General features: G+C 41.2%; 1 protein-coding gene across 2 annotated transcripts in view; it reads left to right on the forward strand.

Annotated features, from left to right (window-relative positions):
• CERS6 (ceramide synthase 6) overlaps positions 1 to 19103 on the forward strand; it is a 304965-nt gene that overhangs the window by 94918 nt on the left and 190944 nt on the right. For both annotated transcript variants that reach the window (XM_021702773.1, XM_044913668.1), the window contains exon 3: positions 2739 to 2869. In XM_021702773.1, coding sequence (XP_021558448.1) covers positions 2739 to 2869 — 131 coding nt within the window. The remainder of the gene's footprint in view (positions 1 to 2738; positions 2870 to 19103) is intronic.

Here is a 19103-nt window from a genome sequence, read left to right on the forward strand (position 1 = left end):
CTCAGTTTTACAATGAATTAGCGAATAGATAAGAGAAAGAAAATAAAGGCATAAAAATTAGAAATGAGGAGGTGAAGCTATTGCTATGTGAATTTACTGAGTCCCTACTATATTTTAGGTGAAAAAAGATACTAAAAATTTCCTTTTTGTTTATAGAGCTCACATTCTAGTTACATGTTATTATATGACTATGTGGAAAAGTAAAGGAATCAAGTGAAAAGTTACCACAAACAACACCAGAAAAGGTAATATCCCTAAGAATAAATGTAGTAAGGATGTGCAAGGTATGTGAGGAAATTTTTCAAACACTGTCAAAGAATATAAAAGACAAATTGGGTAAAGATGTCAGTTCATCCTACATTAATTTCTTGAACATTTGGAGTAGGGAAGGCTTTTCTTATTATGACCCAAAATTCAGAAGTTATAACAGAAAAAAATTGATAAGTTCAAGTAACTTTTCAAAAACTTCAAATAAAAAACAAGCAGAAAACCCCATGACGAATTCTAAAACTCAAAGACCTTGTTACAAAGTATGCTAGGGTACAGACACAGGTTTAATCGCCCTAATTAATAAATGAAGAAACTCTACAAATCAGTAAAATACCTACAGATCAAGGAAAAAGGTGTGCCATATATGTGAAAAGATTGTTCATAAAAAGGGAGTATATCTGGTTTTTCCTGTTTCATAAAAAGAGGAAATCAAGTTAAAAACATACTGAGACACGACTGTATATCAGATTGGAAAAAAGTTGAGCAACCTGATAATGTACTCTATTGGTGAGGCATTGGGAAATGGGCATACTTGCTTGTGAAAGTATAAATTGGTTAAAATCACTAGGGTAACTTTTCAATATCTAAATAAGTTGCAAATGCATAGGTCTTTGATCTCCAACATTTGCTTCCAGGAATTTATCTCTCTGTATGCCTGTATAAAATGACCTATGACAAGATGATTTATTATAGCATTGTTTATAGTGGTGGAAGTCTAGAAGCTACTTAAACGTCCATTAACAGGAGAGTGGATAAGTAAATCACAGCGTATACTGACAGTTCTACAAAAGAAGGAGGGCATTCTTTATGTCTTAATATGGAAATATTCCAAGATATATTGTTAAGTAAAAAACCCCAAATTCAGAATGATACATGTAGTATGCAACCATTTGTGTGACAAAGGGATATATAAGAATACATATTTAAATTTACTTATATTTGCATAAAATAACTCTGGGAAAGAAACTGATTTAATAACTGGTTAGCTGGTAGAAAGGGGGAGAATAGTAGGAATAAAATAGGAAGGTGAAACTTTGCATAGTTTTTAATTTGTGAACCATGTGAATGTTTGACCTATTCAATAAGCTGAGAAAACAAATTAAAAATTGATTTCTCTAGGAAAATGGTATAGCCATGGTATGTAGTAGGATGTGAATTTTCTGTCTTCCCTATTTTTTCATTAAGATAGATGTAAAAGGAGAGTGTAGATGGTGTCATGACTACTGAAAGCAAAAACATGTCAAAGTACACACCTCACTGAAAGTTGGCAAAGGACTTTCACAAACAGGAGCTCAGCACATTTTATAACCTCAGCCATAATACTGTGGCCACTTGCTGTGTTCCCTGTGTCTCTGGCATCTTGAATTGCTTGAGATGCTTTGAAAAGGTGTCAGAGGTATATCCCACCATTGTAACTTGAGGCTGCTCAGCCTCCCCTCCTAACCCCAGTTTTGGTTATTTCCTCTGATCACTAGCATCTCATTTATAGTAAAGGAAAGATAGAATAAAGGAATAGACCTCACTCGGCTGAGTTTTGTTATGCCGCAGAACACGCTCACATAATTGTGGACAGAATGGTCTCTGAGATATTCAAGAGAGGGTAGAGATAAGAAAGGGGAGAAACGAACATTTACTGAGACTTAGGCATATTGTTTACATTTGGTCATCATCACAGTCCTATTTAGGTGGATAAATAACCCTGACAGGTGAGGGAACCAAGGCTGAGAGGTCATTAGAGTGAGAAATTGAACCTGGCTGTCACCTCCTAATGTTACAGACATGAGTGAGAGTCAGAATAGTGTCATCATATGGCGAGCCATAAGGAGGGTCTCTTCCCCGTTCACCAAGTTTGTGTCTTCAAGTAATGCATAGTTGTTGTAAAGGTTTAACGGGGATCTGGTCCAAAGGAATGACCAAGAAGAGGGATAGAAGAGAAATGTGTGAGCAGCAGAGCAGAGAGAAGAGGAAGAAAGAGAACCCATGTTTTGTAGTAGAATTGGTACCTTAGGCTAAAGTGAGGTCTGTTGAGATTACTCTGTGCTTTTGTCTGCCCTACGTTACCCTGATATGTGATACTTGGGTATAGCATTTTTTTTTCCTGAGAAAGTGAAACCTTTGAATGATGCCTCTTTGCAAATTCACCCTAACCCAACTTCTTTCCTTGAAGGCTGATGGAGCTGACTCAGCCCGTTGGCTGTTTCATTGCATTTCTGTGGCTGATAAGAAGTGCAAGCAGAAGAGCAAGATTTGTATTTTTCAGTGTTGTTTCCTAATGAGTAACTTTTTTTTTATCCTAAGTGGTTATTTATGTCCATGCTACTAATGGAAGGACTAGGTCCTCAGTGGTAAATACAGAAATTTCAGTAGCAGGTAGTAAATACAGGGGGAAACAAAAACCTCAATTTAGACAAGGGCAGATGTTTTTATAGTGAAGATGAAAATGATTTTGCTGGCACCTTGTTTCATAGCATCCTGATGAAAAGAGATTGGAAGGCCTCTCCAAGCAGCTGGACTGGGATGTTCGCAGCATTCAGCGCTGGTTTCGACAAAGATGCAACCAGGAGAAGCCAAGCACACTGAGGAAGTTCTGTGAGAGCATGTAAGTTGCTATTTTTCTTTTTGAAAGAAAAACCTGCCTAAGTACTCATCCCATCCCTGAGGTTAAAAATAAAGGCTTCATGCAGGTTCCAGCAGCCCCTAAAAAGCATGCCACCTGGTGGAAAAATAGGCCACAAAAAAAGCTGGGGAATAGTAGTCTGTAGGAATTTGTGATTTCCACTTTGGATTTAGTAAATGAAGTTCACTTTCTAGTGGAGTTCCTACAAAGTAGGCAGATTACAGGGGCCTGCAATGGTGTTTTCAGTCAGCCACCTCTGAAATACAGCACTAGAAGTCATTACCGTAATAGTTTGAATTTTAATAGAGGGGACTTTGTCAAGATGTTCTTTCCACTGGTAAAAGCTGAGATGTTAGATGTATTATCAGAGAGTTGTGATTCCTGGAGATTTAAGAAATAACTGTATTATATTCCTTGGGTGAATTTAATGAAGCCTTGCTTAAAGGTGGGGGGGTGGAATGAAGGTCTCTTCCACTTCTGAAATGTGAACTTCATGGTGTATAAATTATATATCAATAAAGCGGTTAAGAATAATAAAAGACCCACAGAGAACTAGCACAGTGCTATTTTGAACTAGCAACACTCATACACTTACCTGTAGGAAAGTTAGAGAAAGAAATACTGAAGCATTTCCAACAAAGGGAAGATACTGTGCCTTGAGCTCATTGGTCCATTTGGTCTTCATCCTTTGGGATATCACTGTGCCTTTGTCTAACACTCTGTCCTTTGGGAGCTTTTTCCCGACACCTGGTCATTGGAACAATGGTGATGTTAGCGTTGCTCCCTTTGTTGAAGGCCCTTTCTGTTTGGGGTTGAAGTTGCATTTTCAGGTTTAGCTTTCAATTATGCTGGAAAAATATTTCAGCAACTGCAATCTAAAACTTAGAGGGAAACCTAGAGTTCTGGGAGAAATGAGTTAGAGGCAGAATAATATCATAAATTCCTAGGGCTGGATAAATATGGGGAGCATAAACAGGATCTTCAGGAGGTCAGATATTTATAAAACCTGGAAAAACAACCCGGTAGATACAATCTGCAAAGCCCTTCCTATAATTGAACTTAGTGGCAGTTTATGGAAGAAGGATTTATGCATCCGGGCTCAAGATCAAAAGGTGAAATTGCTTCCTGGCCTTGCCCCACCATATATGCAAAGGGCCCGGGCTCCATTGGGCTATGGGTCTGAGCAGGGGTGAAGCTGGGTCTTGGCACAGGAACCCCATGCTGAAACTCATGTGCCATCTTCCCTTCCTCCAGCTAACTTCTTTGGTAACTCAGTGCTAGTTCTTTCTATACTACACTGAATCTACACCAGTTTCCATACCAGTATGTATAGGAATCCACCGGATCTTGTTAAAATGCAGATTCTCATTCATTCAGTGAGTCTGCGATGGCAACTAAGGTTGCATTTTTCACAAGTTCCCAGGTGATGCCACTGGTCCATAGCAAGGCTCAACACTAGACCAGTATCTATGTCTTCTCCCTGAATTCAGCAGGGCTTTATCTGCCTAGGTATAATCAGTTAAAAATATTTCTTTATTTTTTTAATTTTTTTTAAAGATTTTATTTATTTATTTGAAAGAGAGAGAATGAGAGACAGAGAGCAGGAGAGGGAGGACGGTCAGAGGGAGAAGCAGACTCCCTGCCGAGCAGGGAGCCCGATGCGGGACTCGATCCCGGGACTCCAGGATCATGACCTGAGCCGAAGGCAGTCACTTAACCAACTGAGCCACCCAGGCACCCAAGTAAAAAATATTTCTAGATGATTGCTAAAGGCATGGCAATGTGAAGGCACAACTGGGGGAGAGGTGGTACCTAAAGTATCGATTATGCTCTTTTTCTTCAAGAAGTTTATTATAGTAGTGTCAAGGAGACATGACAAATACCTGAGTATATGTGCCTCAGTGGCATTATACAATAAACAGGTGTGCGTGCTAAACAATTGGTATGGACAGTCAATAATTAAAGATGAGAGGAGAAAGGTCAGCTGTGGGCTAGGGCACATGGCAGGACTGCTGGGACGAGCACTGAGACAGTACTGGTGGCCATGGACTTTTCTATTGCAGAGGACTGTGCTGATGAACTTTGTTTTGAAACTCTCTTCTTCCTTAACCTCTGGATTGCCACTGGATTCTCCTGCCTTTCCAAGGGCTTCTGTTTGCATCAGTTACTCTGCATTTTTCCATTTTCTTTGACTGGGTTTCTTCTCCAGATTCAGTCTTCAACCTCTTATTTTCCCCACTCTACCTTCCACCCTCTGGGCAGAATTATTTCCTCTTGCCAGGTTCTTCCAAAGTCAAGTGTCCAACGAAGAGGTTTCTTCTGAGGCATCGTTCTGCTTTCTCCCAACTGGTAACTCTGACTTGCTTCCGCCTTCTGACTTCTCTTCTCCTGTTGTTCACATGTCTCCATTCTCTTAAAGGCTAGAGGCTCAAACCAGTCATTCACCGCGTTCCATTAGTTCTTTGTAAAGCCACTGGCATGGCCCTGATCTTAATTGCTCTCATAGCTCTCCTTATTATTTACCTCGCATTCATAGATACTTTGCTACAAAAAAAAAAAAAATCCCCAAATGCTATTATCTTCACGTTCTGTTACTTGTAAACCTTGATGATTTTTCTGCAACTATAGAAGTTACTAGGCTCCTTAGCCTGTTAGCTAGACTCTGGCCTTTATGTGTTTTGGTATCAGTCACCCAAAAGACCCCTTCCTTCCAGAAGGTTGTCTTTTCACTGGCCGCACTTTGTTCATTCCTGCCCTGGTTTATGCTGTGTTCCTGACATAGACACCTATATCCTCTGCCCTGCTCATCTATCCCCTACCCATTCTTCAAACCCCAGGCCCTCTCAGAAATGTGGCATGACTGTTGAGTGTCTGGAATGAACACTACTTCTTTTGAATTTTTAGAGTCCTCATTGTAAATACTGGTAATTTCATACTGAATCATGTGCTTTCTTATGTGGTTATTTAACTTTTCTTAACTTGTCCATATATTTTTACCCTAATTACATAATACTTGCTCCTTGAGGGCACAAGAACCACATCTTGTTTTTCTTGCGTTCTTAGCCTTTCCCACCACATATATACTGCTGATTAAATATTGGTTAAATGACTGTAAGTTACAGTGGCATTTTGGAAGGATTTGCTGATCTAAGTTGGCACTTTGCCTCCCCAAATGAAGAGTGCCTATTATACACTGACTTAGCCTAAAATTTCTCTAGGAAATTTATCAAACTATGGAAAGCTCCAAGACTATTTCAAAGAAAGAAAATCAGAGGAAGGAATGGTATGGCAAAGGGGAACACTTAGATAATGCCATGAGGACTAAGGCAGAATTATATTGGTCACCGTAGGCACATTTGTGTGTCGTAGTTATTTGCTCATCAATATAAAAAATCATCTGGAATAGTTGTTCTCAGCCAGGGGTACACTGCGTAATCACCTGGTAAGCTTTTGAAAATACACATACCCAGGCCCCACCCTGGGATGTCTGAGTCAGCGTGGTGACCCAGGTGAGTTCTGGACATAGACATCTTGAAAGAAATGCCCTTAGTACTTATGACACACATTCATGGTTAAGAGGCACTAATCTCTGAAAAGAGAGGACTGCTGTTCAGAAATACTAAAAATCAAATTAGCAAGCAAGACAACACAGATTTGGGACTTGAAGGTCTAGGGACCAACTGTACAGTTTCTATAGTTTTTCTGTTCTATCTAAATCACTGTTTTAGAAAATAGGGCCTCTTCAGGGGAATTGTGTTTCATCTTTCAGCAGTGTGGAATGGCAGCAAGATGCATGCCAAACAGTGCTTGTAACCATCTGCTGGCGTGTCCAACTTTTGGCACACCCATTTCATGCAGATGAGCTGAGTAAAAGTTGTTCAACAAGTAATGTGTTGAAACATTGACATGCTTTTTTTTCCCTCTTCATGCTTGATGTCAGTCATTCACAGCTCTGTTAGTTTTGGTGAATATTTCTTCCAGAAGCATTTAAATCTTTATTGGCAACTGAAAGAGATTTTCAAGAGGGAGTAGAGAATTTATAAAAATGAGATACCCCGTGATACATTTTCAGAGGAACTGTTTCTAAATGGGAGCCATTTAACTAGGGGAATCATGCTTTGAAGCCATTGAAGTTTTGCCTCTCCCCCTCCAACAGTTGCATCAGGATAATAGTAAAGTAAATAATATCTGCAATAAAAAAAATACCCGCAGGATGAAACAGGAAGGGGCAGAGATAAGTTTTCAGAATAAATGGCTTCCTTCTCATTTATACCCTGCATGGGTTCCTCATTTTTAAATATTGTACAGTGCGTTTAATAGCACATGCTTGGGAGGGAATATTATATATGGCTTTCGTTTAAGCAGTCTCCACCTGACTGGACAGATAAATCTCCCACATGATAACCTGAAGATATAGGGCAAGGAGTATTACACTTTATAGATTAGTACTAATTTATGTGGATTGGCATTTGCTCATATGGAACCTTGTTGTAAGACGAGGACCTAAGATTGTCTTTTCTTTAGGAACTTCATTTTAGAGTTGAGACCGATTAGAACTACCCTCAAATGCTGCCAGATTTGGATGCTTCTGTTCAGTGGCAGCAGACTGACCAAAATCCGGGCACCTTTTGAAACTGTAACTTTATTTGTGCAAAGAAGCCCCCGTGATCCTAATTTGTGATTCCATTGAACTAAGGATAGCTCAGCAGTGAGAAATGAGTGGTTTAACCCATTGTCCTCATGCTACCACTCAGTCACTGCTTTTTTATTTGGTAGCTTTTTCCTTGGACATGTCAGCAATGCTGTTTTGTGACCTCAGTAAGAAAGTGGATCCTAGTAATTGAGGGGGAGAAGAGCAGGGCTGCACAGGGAAAAAGCGGAGTCTCATATCCCTTTATTTCAGATCAATCTTTGATCTGAGGAAATGTGTGGTGAATATATTCAACAAGTTGTCATAACCGAGTCACCTGTTTGCAAAAGAGAACTGACTGAATATTCGTAAACTGCTTTAGAATCTTCTATTTGTTCCACACTGTGGTGAAGGACAAAATTTTGCCAAAGAGAAAGTTCAGTTTTGATTGTTTTCATCATCAGATCATTACGTGAGCATTATTTACTACCAGAGTTACTACCAAAGTTCCCCTGCAGACATACGCAGTTCTTGAAGGAGAGAATAAGAAAGTATTATCTTCTAGAAAAATGGCATCTTCATGTTTTCAGTACTATCATACATGCTCAGCAGTGAGTTCATGCTGATCATGAGTCTGGAAAAAATTAATCATAAAATTGGAATACAGCCTCTTAGTTTTTAAAAAATTAATTTTTTTTTTTTTTTTTTTTAGAGAAAGAGGGAGAGCATGAGTGAACGGGAGAGGCAGAGGGAGAGGGAGAGAGAGAATCTCCAGCAGATGCCCTGCTGAGCACAGAGCCCCACATGGGGCTGGGTCCCAGGACCCCGAGATCATGACCTGAACCAAAATCAAGTCACCCAGGCACCCCAACCTCTTAATTCTTGAAAAGCACAGGATTGAGTTGTTTTGCTGCTATTGTGATGATGGTGGTTGTTTCTCATTAATTCAGAATAGTCCCTAGACCAACGAACAGCTTCTGTCATCCAAGTACATAGTTACAGGCCAAGTTATTGTTCAGATTTGATTGAATCAGTGAATGTCTTGGTGTTCAAGACACTTCTTGACTATTTTAAATGGTTTTAAATCTGTTAGTTGTATTCAGGTCAGTTTAAACTTTGGACCAGGGGTCAGCAGACTTTTCCTGCCAATGGCCAGAAAGTAAATATTTTAGACCACAGGAACCTTGTTGCAGTTATAACTCTGCTGTTGTAGCACAAAAACAGCCATAGACAAAGTAAATGTATGTGGCTGTGTTCCAATAAAACTTTATTAATGGATACTGAAATTTGAATTTATTATTTTCATATGTCATGAAGCATTCTTTAAATTTTTTTCAACCATTTAAAAATTTAAAAGCTATTCTTAACTCACGGGTTGTACAAAAACAGATGGCAGCCTGGATTTGGCAAGTGGGCTCTAGCTTGCTAAACCCTGCTTTGGGATTACAGTACTGTTAGCAGTTTGTTCAGAGCTTCAGGAAAGCGAACGTGGTCTTAGAGCACATGGCACAGTCATCCACTGCACAGAGTGTTGCCATATAATAGAAGCATTAGAACAGTTCTGTAATTAGTATGCCCATCTCTAATATTCCTGGCACATGGATGCTGTGCGGTTGCATTTAACTCAATCAGGCCCTCTTTGAAGTTGTTAGTATTCTCAAGATAGTATTACTTCCACTCCAAAAATTCTGAAGATTGATGAACTGTGTTATAGACAGTCTGCTCTTTTGCCTTGGGTAAGCTTTTGAAACCTTTTCCCTCTTTCTACTCCAGACCTGCCATCTGTGGCGTGTGAACTCAGGTTTTCCATTCAGACCAAGCCTCTCACAGTCCTTGATGGCAAATGGCTAGGCCTCTCATTCATGTGTGCTGGCTAATTAAAGAAAGCAGATTTTTGCTAAAAATACCAGACAGGCCAAACCTTGGTCAAGCTGGCTGCATATTAGGTACTGCTAGTCAGTTTTCTTTAAATCCTAAATTTCTCAAGGCTCTGTAGATAATTTTTCCAAGAATTTTATTAAACATGGAGTTGGATGGAGTGAAAAGGACAGAGGAATAACTGAATTTATTAAGCCTCATGTTCTTATTTAATTCTTGTCTGCCATTTTTGAATCTATATGGCATTTCTCTGTTGTTTAATCTATTTTAAAAGTTATTTCTGCTTTTAGAACAAAATCATGAAAATCATTACAATCAACTTTGAATTATAGAGTATGTGTAAAGGTGCACATAATGTTCCTAAATTTGGGGGGAAAAAAAACACTCCAAAGCCTACCACCCAGAAATAAATACTTTAGCTTTTACTACTTATTAGGATTATATTCTGTACATGTGCCCACACAAATATACATACATGCTGTGTATGTAAGCTTGGTGTCTGCCCTTCTTGGGATTTCTTTATAGAAACTGCCTCAGAGTGCCTAAAGAAGGCTATAGGAACATTATGTTTTATGCTTTACCTTTAGGATCTATAAGTCATGATTCCCTTTGTATAGTCAGTTGTGCTGTAACACGACATACACATTCCTAAAAATTGCCACACTGCAAAATTGTACAACGACACAATACAACACAGGGCTTATGAGAAAAATGAGTCAGGGCACAACACTCAAAAACTTCATCAGAGGCATTCAAAAAAAGATGGGGACCTAGTAAAAACAGCACATTAAGTAGTTAAGAAATACATAAAGACTATAACAAATAGGGTATTTTACCTTGAAAAAGACTTGAAGTTTGCTTGGAATTTGGTGTTGGTGTATTGGGCGAGCTGCCATAACAAAATACCACATACTGGGCATCTTACAAAACAGAAATTTCTCTCTCACAGCGCTAGAGGCTGGCAGCCCAAGATCAAAGTGTCTCCGGGTTGGTTTCTCCTGAGGCTTCATTCCTTGGCTTGCATACAGTGGCCTTCTCCTTCTGCTCTCACAGAGTCTTTCCTCTGTGCATGTTTATCTTCAGTGTCCCTTCCTCTTCTTATTAGGACACCTGTCATACTGGAATAGGACCCCACCCTTATACCCTCATTTAACCTGAATTGCCTCCATAAAAGCCATATTTTCAAATATAGTCACATTGGGGGTTAGAGCTTCAACTTAAGAACTTCGGGAGGACGCAGTTCAGCCCATAGGAGCATTGCAAGAGTTACAGCTCGTAAGTTTCTGTGATGGTAGAAGGAGGGGGAATCTGAAATTTGAGAGAAAGCTGTGACACCAGGTGGATATGTCCCATAATATGTGAACTGAGATAACGTGGGGATGTTTGAGAGGGTGTGTGTGTGTGTGTGTGTGTGTGTATTTTGTATTTCCTACAGGCTCAGGTTAACTCAGCACATTTCTGCATTCACCCAGTGTTTCTAGCAGGTGAAATCACACATAAGCCAATATAAAATTTGTGCTATGCTCACCTAACAGTGACAAGATATTCATGGTTTCACAACCAGCCTTTTACAGGGGGACTGACAGCACAGGGTAGTGGTGTAGGGGGTGAGCTCTGGAGCCAGGCAGTCGGATTTCGAGTCTTCCCTCTCAGAAGAGTCTGTGGGATATTTGGGAGAGCTATTTGGCCTTCCTCAGCTTCAGTTTCTTTATCTGTAAGATGGGCATATTGGTAGTGCCCACCCCATAGGGTCGCTGAGAAGACCACATGTGTTAACATAGGATGTGTTTAGAAAGGTGTCTCATGCAGAAGGGGGTCGTAAATGTGAGCTACCATCAACACCACTGTGTTGTCTATTGTTAGTCAAGTTGGTGTAACGGGAGCAGGAACAAAAGCTGGTCACCTGTCATAACCATGCAATGGCAGAGCTATTGGCATGTTCCCTGGTAGAGGTGGCTCTGGTGTTTGTTGTTCTGGGAAGAGGGCTTCAAGAAGATGCAGGGAGAACAGGTTCTTAATTTAGAATGAAGCTCTTTCATTCTGTGGAATTCCAAGGAGGCAGCCTCCTGTGGATTCACAGGACTGTCAGCTTGGGCTTTACCTCCACACACAAAAAAGACGCAAAATCCATCTGAGTTCAGGATGGCAGACCCTTTGGCTTGCTGCTGTGTACCGACGTGACAGAAGTGGATGAGAAAAGGTGTCCTACTTCAGCAGGGAATGATGCCCGCTGTGCCACTAGAAGCCCAAGGCTTTTGAAGCACCACATGAGAAATGTCAGAACACACAGTGAATATCTTTGAACCACAGAGATTTAAAATCTGCCCGGGTGATTCTGAGGAAGACACAGCTTGCCCCTCCCAGTGGGGAGAGAGGAACAAAGCCTGGAGCAGAGCGGTGCTGGCTTGAGTGAAACCACCTCTGCGAGGGCCAGGATGGTCCCATCAGCCTGAGGAGGTCACCATGGCTTCTGGGTATAAGTTTGCTGCTAAATGTAATATTTATTGGTTACCTCCCTTGTGCAGGTGAAAGGGCTACAGAGGCAATTGGTCTAGAACAGATTTGAGATTGGGAATCAAATGTGCCTGGTTCATGTCCAGACTCAAGCTCTTTAACTCTTAGCAAGAAATTTAACTTTGCTAGGTCCCAGATGCCTCTTGTGAAGGAGAAATAACTGCCATTTATCGGGTCATTCTGAGGACTAAATGTGCATCTCTTAGTGCCCGTTTCCCTTTCAACTAGGTTTGCAAAGTTGAGTAAGCAACAGTTTCCTTTTTTTTTTTTTTAAGATTTTATTTATTTGACACAGAGAAAGAAAGCACACAAGCAGGGGGAGAGGCAGAGGGAGAGGGAGAAGCAGACTCTCCGCTGAGCAGGGAGCCCAATGCGGAGCATGATCCCAGCACCCTGAGATCATGACCTGAGCCAAAGGCAGACGCTCAACCGACTGAGTCACCCAGGCGCCCCAAGTAAGAAACAGTTTCTGACCTTGTGGGACTCACAGGGGCCATTGATTCTGCATATTAGTAAAGTTGTTCGGGACCTTAGATAAGGAGATATAACCTGTGATACTGAATTGATGAGGTTCTTTTCTAGAGCCTTTCCCTTATTGCCTCAGCTGTGGGGTTTTCTGGGTCTTGTATCTTAATATGCCATCAGGAGAACCATATTTTAGATTGTTTGAGAAGGAAGCACATTGTTGCTCCCTCTTGGAAGTCCAGTCTGCTTTGCCCTCTCTTTCTGTTCTTCTTTTACTCCTCCCTGCCTCCCTTCCTCCCACCTCCTGCTATTACAGGGGCAAGTGCCTTCTGCTTCCTCCTGACTATTCACCCTTCTGGGATTAGCTTGTGAGGGTCACAGCCCTTGTCAAAGGGTGGACAGGAGGCTTAATAGAATTCTCAACCATTACTAATTTGACTCTTAAAACTTGGTCCATTGCACATGACTCCTGATATTTGAATACAGCACTTACTAATACAGGGGTGAAGGTGTTTGTGTGTAAGATGTGGCAGGGGGGGTGGGCACTTGGACAAAGCAATGGGAGGCATAGCTATTCCCCCTTTTGGAAGATTTGGGCAGATTTTTGGGGAAGCAGGTCTTAGAGAGTCCCAGATCTAAATTCATTAATGAGCCCTCTATGAGATTGGAAACTTAGCTAAAAGCAATTAGGGCCAATTACTTTCATTTTCAATGCAAGTTGAGCTGCTGGCATTGTCTGTAGGGCTGTCATGATTTGAGAGAATTAAAGTGTTTTAGAAAAATCTCTTTCAATTTGGTCAGTATTTCTTATTTTGCTTCTCTACCATCTCTTAGCAGTTGCCGGCTGATGGGAGGCTATATATTGCTCTTAGGGCTCAACTGTGTAGAAGGGTACTGCTACTGCTATTGTTCTGCCGAGTATACGGTGAGAATGAGGCCATCGGTACAGCTTCATGCACAGGGTGCGTCGGGATCCACAGGTCAAGGCTAGCCGCAGAGTTGGCATTAAAGGTGAGCGCACAAGACTTGGACATATCACTTAATCCTTCAGGGCTCTGAATACTCCTATATTTAGCCACAGATGTAATAAAATTGCATATCTTCACCTTCTGTATGATCATATAACAACTAGTCTTCTGGCAGGTGTAGTGGGCACCTAATACTGGTAAGTGACCCAGACCCCAAGCAGGGAGAAAGAATGAAAAAACTGAAGCAAAGTGAGGTAGAGTAAGTGACTCAGTGCCACTTAGCTAATAAGTGACAGAGCTGGGATTTGTACCCAGGCTTGCCCTAACCCAGGGACTTGTGGGAGGAAGCTCAGCAACATTACATGTTAGCACATTCAGAGCAAATATAGAAAAGGGGCACTTGGGTATTTTCATCATCGTCTCTTTTCCCTTCCTTTCCCCCTTCAGTTTGTGAAAGACTGGAATTAAATTCCCTTGCTGTCTTGTTGGCACACCAGTTGCACTCCTAATTATTCTCTGCTAGAGCCCTTCACTTGGAGACTTGTGATTTTCACTGTTTGCATTTCCCTCTGCTATTAAATTGTCCAGCACCTTGACTATTGGGACTATCTTATTCATCTTTTTATCCCCACCGGTGAGCTCAATGCCTGGTGCTTTGTTAAGACCCCAATAAATGTCTCCTGAATGAAACAATTATTTAGATTAGGGATTGGATTGAACCTCTAGGGACGGAGGGCTGAATTTAATTAAGAAGCAGCTCAAGTTTGATGTCTTTCAAATAATCCTAGGAAGATCAAGGTGGGAGGGAGGGGGTAGGGAGGGCCTTCTGGCGGAGGTGACCCTGCTGAATTTTTGAGGATGATTACATTGGCCAGGTAGAGAAAGAGAATGAGGATGCCAAAGGCTGCCCCGGGGAGTGGAAATTGCCTGGAGAGCAAGGCAGGCTTGAAGAAGTCCAGTCAGCATGAGTGGTGAATAGGACAGGGGAAGCCAAGAGGCAGCTCTAGCCCTATTGCCAAGTGCAGGCCCTGGGCATCTCCTCCTATGCTCTCCTGTCTACATACCGAGGGCCGTCCGACCTTTTGCTTGAAAATGTCCTCGCTTTGCCTGCATTCACAAAAATCTCATGTTTACTAAGGGCTTGGCTCATTGACGAATGGAATTAGCTCTTATTACCAGCGTGTTATACCAATGTATGACTCAGTTTGAACCCTTTAATTTTTTTGTTGAAAGAAAATTTGCTCATTGAATGTAAATCTCTCATTGATTAGATATGTAATAGAGATGATTTTGAGCAGGCACCTTCTGTTTCTCGTGATGTCTGTCTTCCAGCCTTTATCTTGTCTCCTGAAGAGGCTAATGTAGTGCATAGAATCAGCATAATGACCTCTCCCCTTTGCTTTCCCACCTCCCATACAAACGTGCAAAACTTAAACATCCAAAAGAAAAGGAAAGAAAATCACATTACATTATCACCTCACTATTAGCTATATCAACTGTGTCATATTTTGCAGAGGAAAAAATTAGGGTGTGGGATCCATGATAACTGGTAGCATGCCACTGACTCAGCACTCTGCAATCAAGGTCCAACATTAAAAACACAAATCAGGACATGCAGTCAGAAAAGCATGAATGTGCTTATATGGTTTGGAGCAATTGAATATTAGAAATCAAGATTGTCCCAGAAAATTCAGAAAAAATCATGCACTCACAGGACTTAATTCCCCTCAATTTCCCAAATGGTCAGAAGACGTTTATGTGGTAGGGACTGGGTACTGGGGTATTTAAAGGTAAAAAGGACAAAATTGCTGTTCTCTGATAAGAGCGTAGGAGGGGGGAAAGCACAACAATTTAGAGAAGAGCTACAGACACATCTAGCTCTCCCTGGCGACCGAACTGAGTCATTGTATTGTAATGAGTACTTATGGGTTAGCAAAACCAAAGTTGAGATAAATAAGAATTGACCGATGTAAACAGCATCTTGCGAATGCATGGATGTGGGGACAGAATTAATATTGAGATATAAAAAATACTGAATTTTATTTATAGAATTTTTATCTTTCAAAAGAACAGTATTTGGTGATATCCACGGAATAACAAAGTGACCATCTTGTACTGGGATTCTGCCAGAACTTCCTACCTTGAAGCGTGTATCATTAAGCCTCACTGTGTTTATTTCTGTTCTGGGTGCTAGGAGAGTCACTGTGCATGCAAATTCCTTACTATGGGGAACCTTAGTTGGTGCTCCAAGTAAGGTTATTTGGTGAATCCAGCTTTCATCCAGAGCCATCAGTGATCTTTTTTTTCTGTCTCCCTTTCTTCTCTGTGGGTGGGAGGGCAGGGACTGGGATAGGTGAGGGGCTGGAGGGGTGGAAAGAGTGTAAGTGATTTCCAGATACATCAGGTCCAACCCAGTGACTTGAAGGCTGGGATACTGTTCCCAGTAAGACATTCTCGGTGTGTGGGGATTGTGGTCCATGCTATGATTGGTGAGGTCTGAGAAACTCCAGGCTGCACATGTAGCTCTAGTTAATAAGCCCGTACAGATCTCAAGAAGTAGCCACATACAGAATTTCCTCCAAAGTTGCTCTTTACATGATGTTTTCAGTGGACGCTTGTGTTTTTCTTCTGTTACCCATTGAGATGGCGGTTCTCAGCGAATAGTTTCTCTCTCATTATGAATTTTAGTTGTAGAAATGCATCCAACTTGAACTGATTTTCATTCTTATTTAATTCTGAAATAGGACTTGTACCTGTGTGTATCATTTCTATTTGATTGATTCAAAATAAAATACTGTTTTATCTTAAATTATGAAGGGTTCACATGAATCCTGGCTAAACCTTTGGTGTATTAAAATCTAAAAGCTTTTCTTGCTTCATGGATTTAAGTGTTCTTACTTCTGTTTCTTCCCAGTATTTAGGTGGTTCAGTAAACATTTTTTTGAGCATTTACTACACGCTGGGTTCTGTATCAGATACTAGATGGAAATTAGGACCTCTTTCCTTTTTTTTAAGATTTATTTATTTTTTTAGAGAGAGAGAGAGGGAGAGAACGCATGCGTGTGCCGGGGAGGGGCAGAGGGAGAGGGAGAAGAAGAGATTCTCTAGCAGACTCCTTGCTGAGCATGGAGCCCAACTCGGGGTGGGGCTCGATCTCATGACCCTGAGGTCATGACCTGAGCCAAAACCAAGAATCGGATGCTTAACCAACTGAACTGCCCAGGCACCCCAGGACCTCTTTCCTTGACGGATAAATGACAGTATCTCTTTCCTTCACCCTCTAAACCTCAGTTTCCATAACTATAAAACAGGGCTAATAATCTTAAAAACCTGACAGAGTTGTTATAACAATTAAATAAAGTAATTATTTTAAAGCACCTAGGATATGCCTACCCACATTGTAAGAACTCAGGAGAAGTAATTACTTCAGATCAGTTTGAATTTCTGTGTGCCAGAGGCTGGCAAAATGAATTGAATTCCCCTGCCTAGTGAAATAATATCATTCCAAGTTTTCTTAATACCCTACGGTACCACATTACCACCATGTGTTTTATCCAAGGCTTTATTTCTGTAAATCCCCAAATATCTGAAGATATAATTACTTGGTAGGTGTGATGTGATGACTTTTGCTGAAGGAACTAAAACTCATCATTTTAATACCTAATTCTTGACTTTCTTTAAAGGAAAGCTTCTTGCTGGTTGGAGTAAGAACATGGCTTTCTGGCTTTCTGACTTTTAAAGTAGGGTATAATTTGAAACCACAGTCTTATTTGTCTAGAACAGGAGGATAAGGCCCTTGTGGTGGAACTAGGAGGTTCAGGTCTTAGGCAAAGGAGTCAGGGCACACAAGGCCCAGCCGGCATAGCAGTCTAGGGGCCCAGCCCTACCTGCCTGTCTCTACCACTTACCAACTTGCTCAGACTCAGTTTCTTGAAACTTAACTAGTCAAAATAGTACTTCAGATTGAAAAGTGGGGCCATAACGTTGTTGTGAACATATAGGGCATTCACGCTTTAATAAATGTTAGCTATTATACTAATGATCATTAGTGGTAGCACTATAATTATCACTGAAGCAAAGAAGGAACTCCTCTGCACGGATTCACTTTTGAACAAGTTTTAGCTTTTTTAAGAATTTCATGAGGATTTATAAAAATGGCTTGTACTGCTAGCTGGTAGTGCCATGCTTGTTCTTGCCCCTTGGCCTTTGCTCATGCTGTCACCACCTACAAACCCCTACCCCCAGGCCCGGTACCTTTCCTGCTGCCTTACTGACTTGACAGATTGCCGCTCATCCATCAAGACTTTGGTCAGCTTCATTCAGCAAACTATAGGCATTTATTAAGTGACACATTTATGCCAGGCACCGTGCTTAGTGTCTGATGGAGAGCAGACCTGGGAACAGATCATTATCGCTTGTGTGGCTTCAGCTACTCCATGACGAGGACATACTCCCATCTCATTTTCTCCAAGTAGAACTGACAAGTCCCACTTTTGTGTACCCCTTTAATTATAACAGTAAGAGTTCAACTCTCTTACTTATATTTCTTTTTTTTTTGAGAGATTGTGTGCACAAGCAGGGGGAGGGGCAGAGGGGGAGAGAGAATCTTAAGCAGGGTTCACGCTCAGTGTAGAGCCCAACGTGGGGCTCAGTCTCACAGCCCTGAGATCATGACCTGAGCCTAAATCAAGAGTCGGATGCTTAACCGACTGAGCCACCCAGGCGCTCCACTTACATTTCTTTTTATCTGCTAGCCTATCAAGTTCTTCAGTGCAAAGAAAACATCTTACTTCTGTTTGAATACCCGGTGTCTAGGATTGTCACTACATGTGGAAGGTACCCAATAAATGTTTTTAGGGTGAATTAACACATATTTTAGGGCTAATGACTTTCTAGGGGTTGTTGGCCACATCTTTGTTTCATATATCGCCCAATTGTATTTTGAGCGCCTACTGTATGCCAGGCACTCCTTTAAGTCCTTGAGACATAGTTTACATTTCATTGGCGAGGAGATAGTAGACAAATAAGTAAAATATATAGGACAGCAGTTGGCTCCACATACTATGGAGGAAAATTCAGCTGAAAGAAAGATCAGGAGTATCTGTGGGTTATGAGCATTTATGGGTTGTCAGGGAAGTAAGTCATTCCTGAGGACATGGTGTTTGAACCAAGGCGTGCGGGAGGTGAGGAAACCTCATGCAGGAGAGGAGAAGCAATTGCAAATACCTTGAGGAGGAGTGCACCTGGCATGTGGGAGGTCTCCGGTGTCTGGGGTTGGCGGGGGGCAGTGTGGGGTGGGGGAGTAGAAGGTGAGGTAAGGGGGTGACCAGATTGTACAGAGCCCTGTAGACCCCTGGAAAGACTGGGTGTTTTACTCTGAGAATGGAACTACTGGGGCATTTTGGACTGAGGAGTGATGTGGTTGATTAACATCCTAACAGGTTCACGCTGGCTGAAGTGTTTAGCCTGGATTGTGGGGAGGTAAAAGCAGGCACTGGAAACCAGGCAGAAAGCTCCTGAAATAATCCAGGGGAGAGTTCTTGGCGACTTGAACCAAAATGGTGGTAGTGGAAATAATGAGAAGAGTTCAGGTTCAAGATTTTTAAAAAACTTTTAATTTTGAAAAATTTCTAACATAAAAAAGGAAAACAATAGTTTAGTGAATACCCATATATTCATCAACATTCAACATATTTACCTATGACTTTTTTGCTGAACCATTTCAAAGTAAATTATAGAGTTATGAGACTTTCACTTCAGC

The sequence above is a fragment of the Neomonachus schauinslandi genome, chromosome 3 (genome assembly GCF_002201575.2).
Source record: "Neomonachus schauinslandi chromosome 3, ASM220157v2, whole genome shotgun sequence".
NCBI classification, from domain to species: domain Eukaryota; kingdom Metazoa; phylum Chordata; class Mammalia; order Carnivora; family Phocidae; genus Neomonachus; species Neomonachus schauinslandi.